The sequence below is a fragment of the Dinoponera quadriceps genome, unplaced genomic scaffold (genome assembly GCF_001313825.1).
Source record: "Dinoponera quadriceps isolate SergipeBrazil2010 unplaced genomic scaffold, ASM131382v1 scaffold3289, whole genome shotgun sequence".
In the NCBI taxonomy this organism is placed as follows: domain Eukaryota; kingdom Metazoa; phylum Arthropoda; class Insecta; order Hymenoptera; family Formicidae; genus Dinoponera; species Dinoponera quadriceps.
This window is the reverse complement of record NW_014558238.1, coordinates 960,744-977,798: the sequence shown is the minus strand read 5'-3', so window position 1 is coordinate 977,798 and position 17,055 is coordinate 960,744. Positions and strand designations below refer to the sequence as shown.

Here is a 17,055-nt window from a genome sequence, read left to right as displayed (position 1 = left end):
CCGCCCTCCCGCCCCGCCGCCGTCGGCGGACGCAGCACGCCACCATTGTGTGTGCGCGCGCGTCGCGCCAAATTGCGTCGCCGATCGCGCTTGATTCTCCGCGCGCAGAATTCCCGCCCGATCCTTCCTTCTTGCCGCCGGTTGGCGAGAAAAGAGAGAGAGGAAGATAGAGAAAAAGAAGGGAGGGAGAGAGAGAGAGAGAGAGAGATAGAACGATTTACGAGCCGCCGTAGTCGTCGTCCCGCTACGATCCGGGCGGCGTCGCAGGCGACCAAAACAACAACAATATTTCGATACCGCCGCGAGATCTTTTGGCGGGAACTCAATGGCGCGCTCGGGCCGGTCGGTGGTGGAGGGAGAAGTCCTTAGACCGGCGGCCGTGGTTCGATGAATCGCGACGCAGTGCATCGTCGTCGGTCAGTCACGACACGTTATCTTCGCGGTAAGTTGTCCGTGGATACGCCAGTATCACGTATGCATGGTGCGTGTATGCATGTGTGCATGTACATGCGTCTGAGTATGCGCGAAGCGCGTGGAAGTCGCAAGCGTACTAACGATTCGACTTGGCGACGAGTGGGAGAGAGAGAGAGGGAGAGCGCGCTATTTTGCGGGTGAGCCGTCCTCGTAGCAACGCTCGGCGGCTGTCGGCGCGGAAACGCGGCGAGGAAACGCGGCGGTTGTTTCGCGAGCGGACAAGCGTCGCCGGCCGGCCGAGTCACCGATACGCGCGACCGGAGGGAGAGAGAGAGGAGGTTGCGCGGCGCTGCGTACACGAGTGGTCGCGCGCGCGCTCGCTCGCGCGTACGTGTGAATGCGCGGAGGCGCACAGCGGCGCCTGCTATAATATACGCGGCACGGCGGCGAAGCTAGCGAGAGTGGAGCCAAGCGTGCCGAGTGCACGTACGAGCGAGCGAGTGGGCCAGCGAGCGCGCGCGCGCGCGCCAACAAACGAAAGCGAGCGAGCGAGCGGCACGCCAGAGCGGAGAGCGGAGTTAAGCTCTCTCCTCGCAGCATCCCGAGATAAGACGTGCGAGAAAGAGAGAGAGAGAGACCGTTATAGCGCGACGTGTGACGCGACGACACGGCACCGCCACCACGCCACGACGCGCGCAACCGGCGGGCGTAAAGGAACGCGCGATATCTCTCTACCCTTTGTCTCACAGGCGCGACGGGAACGGAGCGAGCCGCGAGTAAGCCGAGGTGAGTAGTGGAGTGTGAGAGAGAGAGTGTGCCCGGGTTAGTGCTCGAAGTGAGTGAGTGCGCGCGTGGGTAAAACGTAATCTCTCCATCCGAGCGGCGGTCGTTCTTCCGCGCCGCGTCGCTCCGATATTAAATTTCGCGAGCCGCGATTTATTTGGGCGGAAAGCGCGCGCGACGGAACGCCCGCCGACCGCTCGGCCGTACCGCGGCGGATTTTTCCGCGCCGGCGGCGGCCCCGTCGCGACCTTACTTGCAGAGATATCGCGAGACACCGTGAAACGACACGGGGGGAGAAGACACCGCCGCCGCGGAGGCAGTCGCTTTGGACGCCATGATTCGCGCCTCCTCTCTCGGTCTCATGGCGTCCCCCCGTCATGAACGGTTCGCGTCCTCCTTCGCGCTCGGCGAGTCGCCCGGGGCGATTCGAGCGGTCGCTTGTCGGGAAATCCGCCGTGAAAAATCGACGCTCCTCGAAGCTTCGCCGGCTTCTGTCATCCGCGAACGAACGACTCCGCCCGCGGCGGCTTCTCGCCGTCCACGCCGATGGATGCGGCTGTGGCGAATTTTGAAAATGGCGGGCGCGGTACTTTCGGAGCACCACCGCTTCGCGTCGCGAACGACGACGGGAGCGCGCGCGAGAGAGACACCGGCACCGTCGATCGCGCCGATTGATCCGGTCACGACCCGGCTATCCTTGCGGCTGACGACACGGAATAAATTAACCGCCGATGAATAAGTTAGTTCCGCTTCGACACGGCGGCGCATATCCGCTATATCGCGCGCGCGCTGCTGCGACGACGGCGGCGGCAACGGTGAATTACCGTTTCACGGCGCAAATTACACGGCGTGTACGCGCGTGGTGTGTCTCCCGTCCGTGGCCGAGACGCATAATTGACAGTACTGATTTTCGCGGCGCGTTTGCGCGTTTCTATCGTGCTACCATCCTATGTGTGTCGCTCGTCCTCTCTCTCTCTCTCTTTCTCCTTCGCTCCTCCTTCGCGCGATCCCCGATAATTTGAAACGCGCGAGAGACAACGGCCGAGCGAGAGAAGAAAATATCGGAAGATCGATAGCCACGTTTAGCTCCGATTATTTTCCTCACTCCCTCTCGGTTTTCCCGCCTCGGGAGACTCGGGGATTCTTGTTTATTACGACTCGACGATACACGTACACGGGCTTGGATCATCTCTCTCTGTGTGGGTGTGTTGAGTGCTCTTACACGCAGCTCATGTTCATATATTGGAGACACGTATTTCACATGTATACTTTGCGCTATGTATGTATATATCTATAGTCGCGCTCTACACACTTGTTATATTTTTTATTGATATATGTATATATATATATATATATGTGTGTGTATATATATGTATATATGTGGCACTAGAGTTGGAGATATTCGACAGAATGCACAGGGAGTCTTTTCTCGGTACCTCGATGGAAAACATTGAGTAGGCTCTATTATCGTGTCAACTGCACACCGTATACACGCTCACGCGTTACAAATAAATCAGTAGTTTCCTCACATAGCCGTTTTCCCTCACGGTTCACCTCATCGGAGATGACACAACCTGAAAAAAGACAGGCAACCGTTTAAAGTCCCTTCTTGATGTTGCGGAGACATGCGAGAGAAAAGAGTGATATCAGTAGTTGTAGGAGTTTCGTGTGTCCCACGCGAAAGAGAGAGAGAGAGAGCCTTTTGGGATTCCTTAAATTTAAACGTAAGGGAACCGAGGATCTAAAACAGCATATGATAAAAGTGTCACGAACTTGTCCCTTATCTTGCGTATATAAGACAGGCGAGATCTAGATGAGACAGATGGTAAACAGAGTGACAAGTGCGCACGTATAACGCGGTAGAGTCGGCAAAGAACGTTGAGAAACGCGGAAGGAAAAAGAAAGATCGTCGCCGAATAGCTGACATAATTGATCAATCTCCTCTCCTCTAGCTGGCTTCTCCTACAATGTCGTTCTAAATTCCACAGTAAATCAAGACAATAAATATGTCGGATGACAATTCGCCCGTAATGGAAGAGCAAAAGAAGAAGAGAGGCAGGCCTGCCAAAGCAGACAAGAACGCAGTCAAGGAGCCCAAGAAGAGGGGAAGATCCGCTGTAGAAAAAAATAATGCGGTACGTCCGGCAAAATCCGACAACGAGGATGACGCACCACCTGGACCTGTTAAAAAAGGAAGGGGTCGACCTAAGGGCTCTCACAAGAAGAAGGTACTTGGCGCTTGAACGAAGTTGAAAATTTAGATATTAGAAAGAAATCATATATATATATATATATATATATATATATATATATTAGAAAAACAAGTAAATTCTACGATTATATCTGTGCACATAACACCGATTTATTGTCACTAATCAAGTGAAACTTACAGCAAGGACCACCAAAAGGCACCACTACCGCGCCACGCGGTCGCGGTAGACCAAAAAAGACAGAAGAGAAACCCGAAATCACCGGTGATGATGAAGACGATCAAGAAGAGGAGGAGGAAGAAGAGGAGAATTGAAGCGGTCGAGGATGCAATAGGGGAGGATGAAACTAACACATCTGACTTATCCTTCGAAGGTCCTTCTTGAGAGAAAAAGAAAAACTAAACCAGTTGATCAAAGTTCAGTTCCGTTTGCACTTTCCATTGTAATTCGGTAATTTTCGAGCGAGGTTTCGAAATGCAGTAAAATGCGTTGATGACGGTAGACGTATTTCTTTCGCCGATTACCGGTTTTCCCCTATAGAAATTCTAATTCTCAATTCAGTAAAACTGAAGGAAGAGCGTTGGATACGAAAGTTGTGTTATAAATTTATTAAGTTCTTTTGTATTTCTTTGACATTGCTATTATTAATAATGATTAATGATCATACTTTTAAGTGGTAAGACTACATGTGTAACTATCATTGACAGCAAAAGACTGGATTGTATGATGCAGATCTCAAAACTTTCCCTTTTTTTTTTCTTCGTTCATTTGATTTACAAGGAAGATTTGATAAACTTTTTTAAATAAAATAGCCTGTAATATCTCACACACATACACACACACACACACACACACACACGGTATAGTATTGTGTCACATATTTGCTACCTCCTTTTCTCCTACATATGTGTATTACAATTCACGAAGCCAAAAAACTTCCATACCGATCTAATATTGTAAGAGCTAGAAAAAATGTAAACAGACAAAAAAATGTTAAAAACACTACTGTATATGTAACACATGCAGGGACTATTCTTTTCTAATTAAACATGAATATGTGTATATTAGTGTCATTTTTGAGGCAAGCATATGTGTGAATGTCAAATTTGTATTAAAGTAAATAAACTCAAAGTACTCTTATTAAGTTTTTCGCGTACGCATTTTCCCGGATTTTTTTTTTAACACCTAATGAGATATGTCTCTTGGAGTATGCGTCGTTACGAAGTTTGTATGACAACACTTCGTGCGAGATATCAGGATTCAGTTGACCTAAAGGAGGGAAAGTTTAAATGAAAGGGCAACTTAAAAGAAAGAGAGATAGAGAAGTGATGCAAGAGGATATGTGAATGTGATAAAATGGGGCTACACAAATAATGAAGTTGTGAAAAATTTTATATTTATATTTTCTATTAGGAAATTGTTCGCGCAGAGATCAGAGTGTATATGTATGTGTGTTTGTATAGAATGATCGTCTGTTTTATAATATATACATATTTTACCTGACTTACTTTTACTTGATAAAAGTTTGTTAACGCTTGTAAGATGCAATCCAATTTCGATAAAATAATTGGCGAGATCGAAGTCGACGCGCAAACGAAACGACTACAGAGAACTAGTTTGTGGTAAGTGGAATTGTCAAGTACACACGAATACGTAGATATGTCTAATGTAAATACCGCTTACGTTTATCGGAAACTTGAACTTTCAGGAATCTGTATAAGTAAACATGTAGCTCTTGTGCGGTGATTAGGGCCCGTGAGTCCCGTTAGAATTGAGAGCCCAGTTTCAAGTATAAAAATTACAATAAATAATTAAAGGACATCGATAAATTTATGGCGTATAAAGTATGATGAAAGGGTGGCTATTTAAAAGTGTGTGTGTGTGTGTGTGCCTATTAGTGACCGCTGAACAGTTCAGCATTTTCCTCGGTATCCATGGATTGGTATCCTTGCTGTAAAATCAATTGTTTCTTATTTCTCGAGGCAACCGCCCACAGGGCTTACAGGGTTAAAGCAATCTTACACACTCGTCTCTGATGTGTACTGTAGCACTCGTCCAGCAGCTCGGTCTCCCAGTCGTCCTCCTCCTCTTCCCCGGGGTCGAAGTTGTACATCGGCATGAGTCTGTGTCTTAGACGCTCCAACTTCCGCTTCCTCGATATAATTAGTACCTTCAGAAGACAGAATCGGATATCAGAGCCTTTGAAAACCGCGGTTGTGCCTAACAAAAAACAGTGGGATTCGAAGCGTTTGCTAAAAAGAAAAAATTTGCCGTCATATAACCATCATTATATTAGTTTTGTACACGAGACAACAAGATTGCGGTCTTCGACATAGAGAAGCGGATACATGTATGTACTCGGAATGATATATATATATATATATATATATCTTATATACACGTATTCTTTCTCTCTCTCTCTCTCTCTCTCTCTCATTCTCTCTAGCATTTATACTTGCACTTGCACCTGAAAAACAAAAACAGAGAGGGGGGAGGGGGAAGAAAAACGTCACGAGGTAATGACAAAAGTGATATCGCTACCCATACCACTGCTGATAGTATTATAACCGACACCACCACACCGAGTGGCACGAAAATGTACTCCACTCCTTCGGGCGGGCCGAACTCGTCGAAGGAGTCGGAGGTTGTGGTCGGTGTGTGCATTGTGGTGGTACCTCCCGACGTATCGAACGGTATCGTGGTCGGCTCGATCAACGACGTCACGGCGGTCCTCGACAGATTCCACACGCGTTGATTGTTGTCGCTCTCCTGCGCCAGCTCCGCGTACGCCGTGGACGTCTCGTTGTAGGCGCTCGCCATGCTCGCGGGTACCACCGTGGCCCCGAGGTCGCCGGCCGACACGGTGTTGTACAAAATAGAATCGGTAACATCGGTCGCGTTCGACGGCTCTCTCATCTCATTTGTACCATTAGTCTCAAGCATCCTTACTTATCGTATAAAGCCGTTAGTCTTCGCAAGCNGTATAAAGCCGTTAGTCTTCGAAAGCCGTTTTGTTTATCAGTCACGCCAACGGTCGAACGGCCACGTAAGTGGTAAGCTCTCGCAATTGTAGTGACGCATATTTGCGACTTATTTGTTATTATTTGATCCCGGTCGAGTTGACGTCGTCGGGGGTGGGAGGGGGGGGAGGGCGTCGGTTAGAATTCGTTAGAGCGCAGGTCAAGCGAGTCAGGAGCGAAACTTTCCTCCGCTGCCGCCGCACCGATGCCCGGCTGCGCTTCCTTTATCTTCCGGGCTGGATCGCGATAGATAGACTCGTAATCTGTGTTTCTCTGCGGATATCTCGGGCGCGCGATTTTTGCGTTCCGCATCCGACAAACGTGCATGCGCGCTCGCTCGCAGTGAAATTCCCCACCAGCATGCGCGACCTGCGACGATTACGCGTATCATGTGCTCGTCCTTCCTGCCGTCCCCCTGCCGATCGGTTTTCACCTGCGCCGCCGACTCCCGTTTCCCCCTCGGGAATATGTCGCTTATGTACCTGCCTGCAGGAAGGATCAATCGATCTCGTGACGATGAACGGGGACGACAAGTGCGCTCCAGGTATATCTCGCTCCTCCCGCCGTTAGACCGAGCAACCGTGTCGTCGTCGTGTCTCACCGTATTCCCGCGGAATGTCGGAGGAATCGACTAGCATCGCGGCGCATCGTATCCCGGTAGCCAGGGCTCCCGCGGGGGATTGCTTTACTACCGCGTCCACCGTCGCCGCGGCATCGCTCTCACGAGACTCCCCTTCGTCGTCGTCGTCCGCCTCCTTTTCCTCCTCCTTCAGTGTCGCGCCTTCTCACTCGACATCCCGACAACCTCGGTGCGTTCGCGCTGTTCGTGCCCTCCGTCGCGCATGCGCGAAAACGGGGGTGGGCGACGCAAGCGCGGACTCGCCTCGGGTTTAAAGGCCGATTCAAACGAGACCCGGCGAATGGCGGGTAGCTGTAAGGATTTTTGACGCCTCCGATATCCAATGAGAGGATTAATCTCGTGGAAAATTACCAAAGAGCAAATTCGCTCTCCTGCAAGCGAGGTGTGCATACAGCCGCGATTTGTAACGTACCGACCAATCGCGCATCCGACGTGAAAGTAGCCGTGTGTTATCCCTCTCTCTCTCTCTCTCTCTCCCTCTATCTCGAACTCGATCCGCCCCTGTCTGGCGCTTCCCTGCGAATTACCGAGTGCAAAAAGCAGCAAAAAAGCTCCATCTTGAGAACACGTGTGCCGAGGTGTGTGTGTGTGTGTGTGTGCGCGCGTTTTGACGGATCTTGGAGGTTAGGTCGAAGCAGACGACGTCGATGATTCACGCGTTTACATAACGTACACACTTGTGTACGCTCCGCACGTGTTCTCGCAACCGGTTAGCACCGGTTTCGCGTGTCTTTTTCTTCCTTTTTTTTTTTAATAATTATGATTTGTCAATATTTCGCGGGAGGCCCGTGAGACACCGAAGTGTGTACTCCATGCGAAGTGAAAACACCGTCGAGACGCACACCAGTTGTCATATCATGCTCGCAAATATTTCCCCGGGTCGGGAAACCTGCTCTCAGTGGGTTAACGCGAGATAACCATCTAATTAGAGACATTTTTCCTCGTTATCAGCTCGATGACGTTGCCAAGTAACTTCATAGCTGCTTTTAAAATTTCAACGCCCTCGATCGGGTCGCTGGATCGAACGGTGACGGAGAGGCGTTTCGTCGCGCAGAGATGTTTCACGAGCCGGAGGAGTCGGCGATCCTCTCGAAGAGCGATGTCCTGCTCACATCGTTCGTCGTAAGTATCGTTCCCGCATCGTCCTCATTTCGTCAACATTTATTGGCCGTCTGATTTTAACCCGGTGTTTGCTATCACTCGCGATAGTTGTGTGTATATTAATCGACTGCTTATCGGGTGTAAGTCATTGAGTAAATAAAGCTGATAAATTTCACATATTTCGCGCATACACTGTTATACTGAATGAATTATCATGAATTAGTTGAGTCGCGTGTGTTACCTGACTTTTCGTTTCATTGTTGTCCGAGACATCCTTAAAATACACGGGATACATGAAACTAAGAATTTGATGTGAAAAAATGGAAAAATAATCGATATTTAATGTCAGTCAGGTGCTCTTGCAGGAATCCTTTGTGACGTGACACTCTTCCCGCTGGACACCCTCAAGACACGGTTGCAGAGCCAGCATGGGTTTTTCCAATCCGGAGGCTTTAAACAGTTGTACAAAGGCGTTGGACCTGTCATCCTGGGTTCTGCACCATCAGGTATGTGTTATTGCATCATCCAGTACGAGATTAATAATCTCGTCATACAGCACGTTCTATTTTCATTATTGAATGTTGCTGTTGCAGCTGCTATATTTTTCATTACTTATGAAGGAATAAAACAATATTCGCAACCACACATACCAGATCAGTATCACTCCATTATACATATGATCGCAGCATCATCCTCCGAAGTTGTAAGTAGTGATTTCGGCACTGTGCTCTTTTTGAGGAACGAAAGCAAACAAGAGCCAGCTATTGTTACTAACGTGTGATAATTTTTTGTCTTTTTGCGCTATAAATATGCGAGGAAGATTAAATGGCTTCGGTCTATTTTTGGATCTTTTTCAGTGAATGCAACGCAAGCAAGAGTAAAATTAAAAATAATGCTCTCAGTTCCGTAGTTTAAGAAAATCGAAAATTTTCTGTATTCTGCTTTTATTCGAGTTATATTCTAAAAAGAGTCTATAAACGGAACCGGAATGTCCGATCCTTTGGCATATTTATAGTATAGACATAAAAATTTATCTGCTAATAACAGCAGTTGGCTCTTATTTGCCTTGGTTCATATGTATGTAACTTACAGCCTTGACAAGATTTATATATTCATTCTGTATATATAAATTTTCCATGTTAAATAAGGAGAAAAAAAAGAAATCATAAGTTACGATTTGTACAGCTGTCAGTACGCTTGATGATAGCATAGACTGATTATACGACTTCGTGTGCTTCAGACAGCTTGTTTAGTACGGGTGCCAGTGGAAGTAGTTAAACAAAGAAAACAGGCACTGCTGGCGGACACGCATCGATTAGCATTAAGAACGCTATATCGCGGTTACGGGAGCACTGTTCTTCGTGATATGCCATTTGGCTTGATTCAAATGCCATTGTGGGAATACTTCAAGCTTTGCTGGACCCGGCAGATACATCGGGAATGCTCGCCTTTGGAGGGTGCCACTTGCGGTGCCGCGTCAGGTGATAACTTCAGAGCTCGAATACCAATCGCTTGGTCGTAGTTACGTTCAGATGTAAGCGATTGTTTTGACAATATTGCGTCTAATTGCTTCGATTCCAGTTGCCATATCGGCTGCCATAACAACACCGTTGGACGTCGCGAAAACTAGAATCATGTTGTCCAGCACATCGGCGGAGAAGGAGGAAGTTAAGATATCGATGATGTTAAAAGAAGTTTACAGAGACAACGGCGCTAAAGGGTGAGAATTGGAAATTCGTATTTTTCGATTTGAATTTAGCTTTGATATTCTAACGAAGGAGAGCGATTTTTTAGGTTGTTCGCTGGCTTCACCCCAAGAGTAACCGGCTTTACCATTGGCGGATTTATATTCTTCGGTGTTTACGAGAAAGCCCGGGAACTTTGTATATCCTATTTTACGCAATAGTCGTTTCGATAGGTCATTGAATTAAAAAAAAAAAAAATTTTTATTGTACTAAAATTCTAATAAATTTTTGCGAATGTGTATTTGTACACATTCTTACAGTTGGGATATCGCGTAAATATATGTTCTGCTAAGATTTTACTTCGAAAGGTGAGAATTCAAGATAAAATCGAAATTTTTATATTTATTACTTAATATTTATATCTATTACTTTTCGATTTCTTCAAGAATGATAGAAGTATTAGAATTGTACGCAGTATTATAGAAAGGTTTTACGTTCCTATATAATAATAAGTACAAACCTCTGCTTCGAAATACAAATTTGAAAGAGAGATAGAGAGAAAGCACGTTTCTTGTTACTATTAATATTAATCCTTTCGGTACGGTGGAGCTGGCCGCGGTTACATATTCGTGGTACGAGGAAGTTTTCCACAAGAGTGGTTGTACTATACGGCAGCGTAAGCTCAGTAGGCCAATAGGCGACGGTAGTACCCAGAGAACGTTTCATGGCCGCCGCCAATGGGCGGCAGTAGTACCGAAAGGGTTAAAGCTAAATAAAGACAAAACACATGCACATGCACGCACACACACACACACATAATAGATTCACTCTGTTTTAATTATATACAAAAGACTTCATACATATATCTTTTTGGAGGTACTAATTGTTATTAATGCTATTTACAATCTTACATATTCATATATGTTATGCGGTAATAAGATAATAGATATTAAATTTGTAACTATCAAAGGATTTGAAAAAGATACTGTGGCCCTTAACAATACACAAAGTTATATCTCATATTTTGATCGTAGAGTTTTTTCGGGAAAGCTGTGTGTTCATTGGATATCACATATCACGCTTGTCGAGTAAAGGGCCCAATTTTTAAATTTGTGCGATTAGTTTTAGTTTCGTATACGAAAACAAGGTTCCACTAACGCTGCAAGCGCTTTGGAGCACCGTACGGATCATTGCAGCGTCATTTGAACTTTATTGGTCGATCTTTTTCCTTGCATTCGACTGTGATTGGTCAATTTTTAAGACTTAAGAGAAAGATAAAACTAGTGCCAGCCAATTCAGCTAAAAAGAACAGACCAATAGAATAGTAGTCACACGATACTGTTGGCGTCTCTCTTCTTTTAGAAGCTCTGTAGAAGGGTCGTGTGCATGTAGGCATGTGTCAAGTTTGTAAAGTAAGGTGAGCTTGTGTTAAAAATAGTTCGCTGAAGTATATCATAACCAAAGTTCACGCACACGAATAGACTTTCTGGATCGTCTTGCGCATAAATTATTGAATAATTGGAACGTCATGCTTATAAAAAATAAATTACTCGCTAGTATTACATAATATATGATCAATTAAGCGTTCGTAGTGTCGGGAAGTTTGCATTTTATCTCGTAAGTTGATAATATAAAGAACCGTGTGTTGTGCAATATCACTTTGTAAACATGTGTTTATTGTTAACTTTTATCTTTTTCTTACGCTTGTCATACGCTTTGATATTAATGGAATTACCAAAGTTTATCGAATTATTAATGATGTAACTTTTATTCGTACTAATGTAACAATATACGAAAAATCGGAGCGAGATGCAGCAGCGGTTAAGAGGATCCTGTGGTCGTTTTGTTTTAAAAAAAATTTAATAAAAGAGTATATTAATAAATATCTAACATTAGTAAAAAAGAGAAATCATCATAATATGGTTATCGGAAATATATCTTTATACTTTCCTGAATATCTGATCGCGCGCTGATTGGCTGAAGGCGCTATGAATATCCGTAGCTTAAGCCACTATTCATAATCGAATCTTACATTATGATTGTCTTAAGTCATTTTCCGATGTTACGTAGCGAATGAAATGAACCGCACAGGATTTGAAGATAAACTGAAATCATTTAAACATACTCCAATATTATAACAAAAATGTCAAGAAATTACCGACATTTTTAACTTCTCTTAGATGAGGGCGCTTTTCCATCGAAGTTCGGCCGTCATTCCAGTATTCCAGTTTATAAGAGGTTAAAATGGCTGTGAGAAGTGAGGAATATGGGTTAATGGTAATCAGTGATTTTTCTTATCTCATCGTTCTCATCTTTCTTTAATAAGTTTTTACATTTTTTTCTGTTTCTTCATTTTGTTTCAACTTTCTGAATTTCAAGGCTATTTCACTATTTTGTACAGCTTTTTTCTTATTATTACGACACACAAAACGCAGGAATATTATTCCGTTTTGATCATTTGATTTACTGCATATTTTGGTCATATCAAGGAAGAGAGAAGACAAAGAAGCGAACTAACATAGGAAACCACTCATTAATTATAAAGTGTATTATTTCTTATGTAAACAAAGTTAGACAAATACTTAATTTTTATATTTTTTCAGAATGATGTAATTTTACCATACAACGTAATAATATTAATCTATGTATAACTTTCACCACTTTCGACCTACGCAAAAATTCGATAACTTCGAGGGGAATATAAGTAGAAGAAAAAATTGAACGACATAGGGGGAAAAAAACTATCAAGAATTTCATCAAAAAAGAGGAAGAAATTTTACATTTTTTACAGTGATTCTGAGGTCTCAGAAGTGGAAAAAAATGGATTTATTAGATGAATGTATGACGCGGGAAATAAAAGTCGAAAAAGAATTTCAACCAGGAGAGAAGGAAGCTCTATGTTTTTATAATGCATATGAGACCTCAAAAGTGAAAAAAACTGATTTATTAGTGGAGTATATGACACAGGAAATAAAATACGAAAAAGAACTTCAAATAGAAGAGGAAGAAGATTTACATTTTCACAATACATGTGAGATTCCAGAAACGGGAAAAGTGGATTTGTTAGAGAAATGTCTGACACAGGAAGTAAATGAAAAAGAATCTCAACTGGAAAAGAAGGAAGAAACTTTATATTTTTACAATATACGTAAGGCTTCAAAAGTGAGAAAAATCTATTTATCAGAGGAAGATAAAGATAAAGAATATTTACCAGAAGAACATTCTAATTCTGTTGAACTGGTATCAAGTGACTATAAAAAGCAAGCTGTGGAATATTGGAAGAGCAGTAAAAGAAAACCAAGATCGCTTGAATCAGTTAGACACAGGTTTAGAAAAGTCACGTCGGCGCAACAATTGCGACGATGGAAGGTCCAAATCGATAAAGGCGGTAGTAGATTGGAGAAATTAAATAGAATTACTGTATACACGTTAAACTGTTTTAATGAAGCGCAGGAAAAAGGAATTACTATTCGTGATATTGACATCGCTCAATGGGCTTCTCAAGCACAAAAGGAGGAAAATGTGCCAGGATTTAAAGTCTCTAAATCTTGGGTCAGAAGATTCAAAGTTAGGCTAGGTCTATTATAAAGTTTTAAGCCTTAAAAAATCGTCCAATCACAATTGATTATTCTTCTATAATTCGATTATAATTGGTCAATTTCTTAAGTGACATAATATTCATATGTACATACTATTTTTGTACTACAGGTATACGTAATATATTGAGAATATTTTCCGTAGTATATGGGGATCTTAGAACAACATTCACAAATTTCGTGAGGACGTAGACCGGATTGAGGTGAATAAAAGAGTCCTGTACTATTTTGCAAACAACATGCAAAATTTCGAGTTATTCATGAAAATGGCCGTGTAAGAGGTTTCTTTAATTAATAATTCGAAAATTTGCGTGTTATTTGCAAAATGACTTTTTTGTTCAGAATGGTCTAATCTATAAATGACAGCTGTTGTATTTAGCGACAAATTTCAAGTTCGAGGTTTAAAATTTAATATACCGATGTCTATACCTTACAATTTGGTGCTTAGAACAAAAGGCTAAAGACTTATTACACTTATTATGAACCCTGACTTAAGAATATCAAAACTAAATAAAAGCAAGATACATGCACGCACGTCTCTCATTTGTGTATACGCATTCTGTTTTAATTATACAATGTCTTACATGCATAATATCTCTTTTTGTAGATACTAACTGCTATCAATACTATTTACAATCTTACGTAGTCGCATATATTCATATATGCTATGCAGTGTTAACGAAATCATGGATACAAAATTTATGACCAATATCGAAAAAAACCGAAAATATATTCTGGCTTTCAGCAATGAAAATGAAAATATAAAAACATATCCCATATTCTAATCATAATTGTTTGCAACTATGACCCGATAAAAGAATAAAAGATTACGAATATCATTATTGATTTCATTAAGCCTAGGTGCGATAACAGAATCCGGAAAAGTTAATGGTTTATTTTATATTTCAGTTTTAGGCCTTTGATAATTCCAGAAACACCTCAAATTAACGTGTTTCCTTCTGCGCTTTTGTTTCTTTATCTCTTTCCGATTGCATGGTGCTGATATGAAATCTTCTATAATTGTATGGAACAACTCAGCTATAAAGAAGACACACGAATAAATATACATGCCTGTATAAATATAAATATGTATATAAATATATATATATATATATATATATATATATATATATATATATATATATATATATATATATATATATATATATATATATATATATATATATATATATATATATATATATATATATATATATATATATATATATATATATATATATATATATATATATATATATATATATATATATATATATATATATATATATATATATATATATATATATATATATATATATATATATATATATATATATATATATATATATATATATATATATATATATATATATATATATATATATATATATATATATATATATATATATATATATATATATATATATATATATATATATATATATATATATATATATATATATATATATATATATATATATATATATATATATATATATATATATATATATATATATATATATATATATATATATATATATATATATATATATATATATATATATATATATATATATATATATATATATATATATATATATATATATATATATATATATATATATATATATATATATATATATATATATATATATATATATATATATATATATATATATATATATATATATATATATGCATTTTATTAGAGAGCATTAAATTTTAAAATATTTCTTACAAATGTTCTCTCCTGTATGACTAGATGTTACAAAGAATTTAGCCTTTATATTCTCCGCGTATTCTTGAATGTTATTTAAAGTCGCCGTTTCAATCTCGTCGCATAAATCGTTTTTAGTGGCGCACAGATAGATCTTACAGGAATGGATTGTAAGTTGTAGCGCCCAATCTTTAGCCTTCACGAAGGAATATGAATTAGAAATGTCGCAACAGATTATGACAGCTGTCCGACCCAAATAATACATCGCAGCCATTGAGTCGTACCTAGCGAATAAAATGTAAATAAAAATTATCACGTGCAATTGGCCGATGCGTACTTCTTGATTAACAGCGTGTCCGAGGCGTAGTGTGTATGTATATATAGTATGCGTCATTCCAGGTAGTAGCACATGTTAGTTTCATGTATATATTCTTTAAACGTGTAACGTTTCATGTGATTTGTATTATGATTTATATTAATGATTTATATTATACACGTTTGAAGAGCGTGTACGAAACTAACTGTGCTACTACCTGGGATACGAGCGCTCGAAAAGGTTAAGCTCAAAAATACGATAGGTAATAATAAATTTGTTACTTCTTATCGCCCGATGTGTCCCATATTACCATGTTGAATGACACCCCATCAACTTGCATTGTTCTTTTTACGTGTACAGCACCCATTGCCGACTGCAATGTGTAAACGTTATAACGATATTAATTGATGTACATATGGTACACTCTCGTGTTATAGGCGGTTTTCAGTGCAAATAAAAAAAGAATTGTTGTCTATCATAATTTTTACTTCCAGAACGTTTACTATTAAGAAAAACGGCAACCAACGTTACTTGAAGATCGAAGAGAGCCGAAATGTTTTTTTCCTTTTAAATTTGCACGCGCACGAAATTCTATTCAATGCGCTTGCGCGAAATAGACAGGAGTGAGACGGAGCTATAACGCGATACATGTCCTTTCTTTGTTTTATGAGAGGGTCTTATCTTTTTCACACGTTGAAGAAGAGCGAGAAGCGACCACCTGCACGACGTCAACGGGCCATGGATGCAATTTTCGATTCGAAAAAATTGAATTTGTACTCTTTATTCTTCCCGAAGTGCGTGAAGTGTAACAAAGTTTCGTTCTCTTAGCAGCGTCGGTCGTGGATTTTTCGTTTAGTTTTTCGCCGGTAGAAACGCACGTGCTCTCTCTCTCTCTCTCTCTATATGGTAGCAAAGATATACTTACGTCCCATTCTGTTTTGGTTTCTTTCAACACGTCAACGAGATATCGAATCACAAGCTTGGTCTTTCCCACCCCCGATTCACCCAACAGAACTATCGTTAATTCCTCTTGAAGATAATCCGAATGTGACATCTCTTGTTATTTTTTTATTATCACCTCACTGTATGTCACGAATACAGAACTTACAACGCGCGGATAAAACTGTGCTCATCGAAAGACGTCGTGCTTCGAAATTTAGTGCGCCCTACCTGCTAAGTGGACGCTAGAACCGACAAAGTCAAAGAGAAAGGTCGAGAGAGAGAAGAAAAAACCCACGCGGAAGACGGTCTAAAAACAATACCTGAACTTCGTACATTCGAAAAATAGAGGAATAGTGAAAACCTTTGCTGCATTTCGAACTTTATATTTAAAATCGTGGTAAATTCACCCTCAGATATCATGAAGACCGTTTTACTAGTTACACGTGGTAAGATAAAGCTCTTGACGAGCTTTTCTGTAACATCGGACTACGAATACCGTCCATGAGTTATCTATCAGATACACGAGTGAATTTTACAGTGCAGCATTTCACAAAAATCGAATCACATCGTCCTGACGTGAAGGTGACCCAGACGAATGTCCTAGACATTCCACTCTCGAAAACACGGGACG

The 17,055-nt window shown here is 41.2% G+C and overlaps 4 protein-coding genes and 1 long non-coding RNA gene across 14 annotated transcripts; 2 read left to right on the top strand and 3 right to left on the bottom strand.

The window, feature by feature from the left end:
- The first annotated feature begins 225 nt into the window (after window positions 1-225).
- LOC106749719 (chromosomal protein D1) lies at window positions 226-4,551 on the top strand. 5 transcript variants are annotated; one of them, XM_014629430.1, is made up of 3 exons: window positions 226-442; window positions 3,186-3,425; window positions 3,590-4,551. In XM_014629430.1, the coding sequence occupies exons 2-3, from the start codon at window positions 3,204-3,206 to the stop codon at window positions 3,719-3,721; spliced, it is 354 nt and encodes a 117-aa protein (XP_014484916.1). In that variant the 5' UTR covers window positions 226-442; window positions 3,186-3,203; the 3' UTR covers window positions 3,722-4,551. The 5 variants fall into 5 exon arrangements, with proteins under 5 accessions (XP_014484916.1, XP_014484917.1, XP_014484918.1 ...); XM_014629431.1 differs by lacking the exon at window positions 226-442 and adding an exon at window positions 636-1,200; XM_014629432.1 differs by lacking the exon at window positions 226-442 and adding an exon at window positions 1,834-1,936.
- LOC106749718 (uncharacterized protein C3orf18-like) lies at window positions 2,648-6,387 on the bottom strand. 3 transcript variants are annotated; one of them, XM_014629429.1, is made up of 3 exons: window positions 5,949-6,387; window positions 5,434-5,577; window positions 2,648-2,771 (listed from the first exon to the last, which is right to left on the bottom strand). In XM_014629429.1, exons 1-3 carry the CDS (start codon window positions 6,348-6,350, stop codon window positions 2,748-2,750), a joined length of 570 nt encoding a protein of 189 aa, XP_014484915.1. In that variant the 5' UTR covers window positions 6,351-6,387; the 3' UTR covers window positions 2,648-2,747. The 3 variants fall into 3 exon arrangements, with proteins under 3 accessions (XP_014484915.1, XP_014484913.1, XP_014484914.1); XM_014629427.1 differs by lacking the exon at window positions 2,648-2,771 and adding an exon at window positions 4,782-5,358; XM_014629428.1 differs by lacking the exon at window positions 2,648-2,771 and adding an exon at window positions 4,782-5,358 and having other exon boundaries at window positions 5,955-6,387.
- A 2-nt stretch (window positions 6,388-6,389) lies between these two features.
- On the bottom strand, window positions 6,390-7,118 carry LOC106749722. The gene is made up of 2 exons (XR_001374878.1): window positions 7,029-7,118; window positions 6,390-6,913 (listed from the first exon to the last, which is right to left on the bottom strand). It is a non-coding gene; the product is annotated as an uncharacterized LOC106749722 (long non-coding RNA).
- A 226-nt stretch (window positions 7,119-7,344) lies between these two features.
- LOC106749714 (S-adenosylmethionine mitochondrial carrier protein-like) lies at window positions 7,345-13,456 on the top strand. Of its 4 annotated transcripts, none has more exons than XM_014629421.1 (9): window positions 7,345-7,449; window positions 8,019-8,189; window positions 8,518-8,674; window positions 8,762-8,871; window positions 9,409-9,649; window positions 9,750-9,888; window positions 9,963-11,270; window positions 12,034-12,123; window positions 12,457-12,586. In XM_014629421.1, the coding sequence occupies exons 2-7, from the start codon at window positions 8,124-8,126 to the stop codon at window positions 10,072-10,074; spliced, it is 825 nt and encodes a 274-aa protein (XP_014484907.1). In that variant the 5' UTR covers window positions 7,345-7,449; window positions 8,019-8,123; the 3' UTR covers window positions 10,075-11,270; window positions 12,034-12,123; window positions 12,457-12,586. The 4 variants fall into 4 exon arrangements, with proteins under 4 accessions (XP_014484907.1, XP_014484906.1, XP_014484908.1 ...); XM_014629420.1 differs by lacking the exon at window positions 7,345-7,449 and adding an exon at window positions 7,504-7,645; XM_014629422.1 differs by lacking the exon at window positions 7,345-7,449 and having other exon boundaries at window positions 7,654-8,189; window positions 12,034-12,130.
- Window positions 13,457-14,321: 865 nt separating this feature from the next.
- On the bottom strand, window positions 14,322-16,971 carry LOC106749720 (ras-related protein Rab-24). Its single transcript, XM_014629435.1, has 4 exons — window positions 16,408-16,971; window positions 15,764-15,855; window positions 15,188-15,450; window positions 14,322-14,487 (listed from the first exon to the last, which is right to left on the bottom strand). The coding sequence occupies exons 1-4, from the start codon at window positions 16,534-16,536 to the stop codon at window positions 14,348-14,350; spliced, it is 624 nt and encodes a 207-aa protein (XP_014484921.1). The 5' UTR covers window positions 16,537-16,971; the 3' UTR covers window positions 14,322-14,347.
- Window positions 16,972-17,055: the final 84 nt, after the last annotated feature.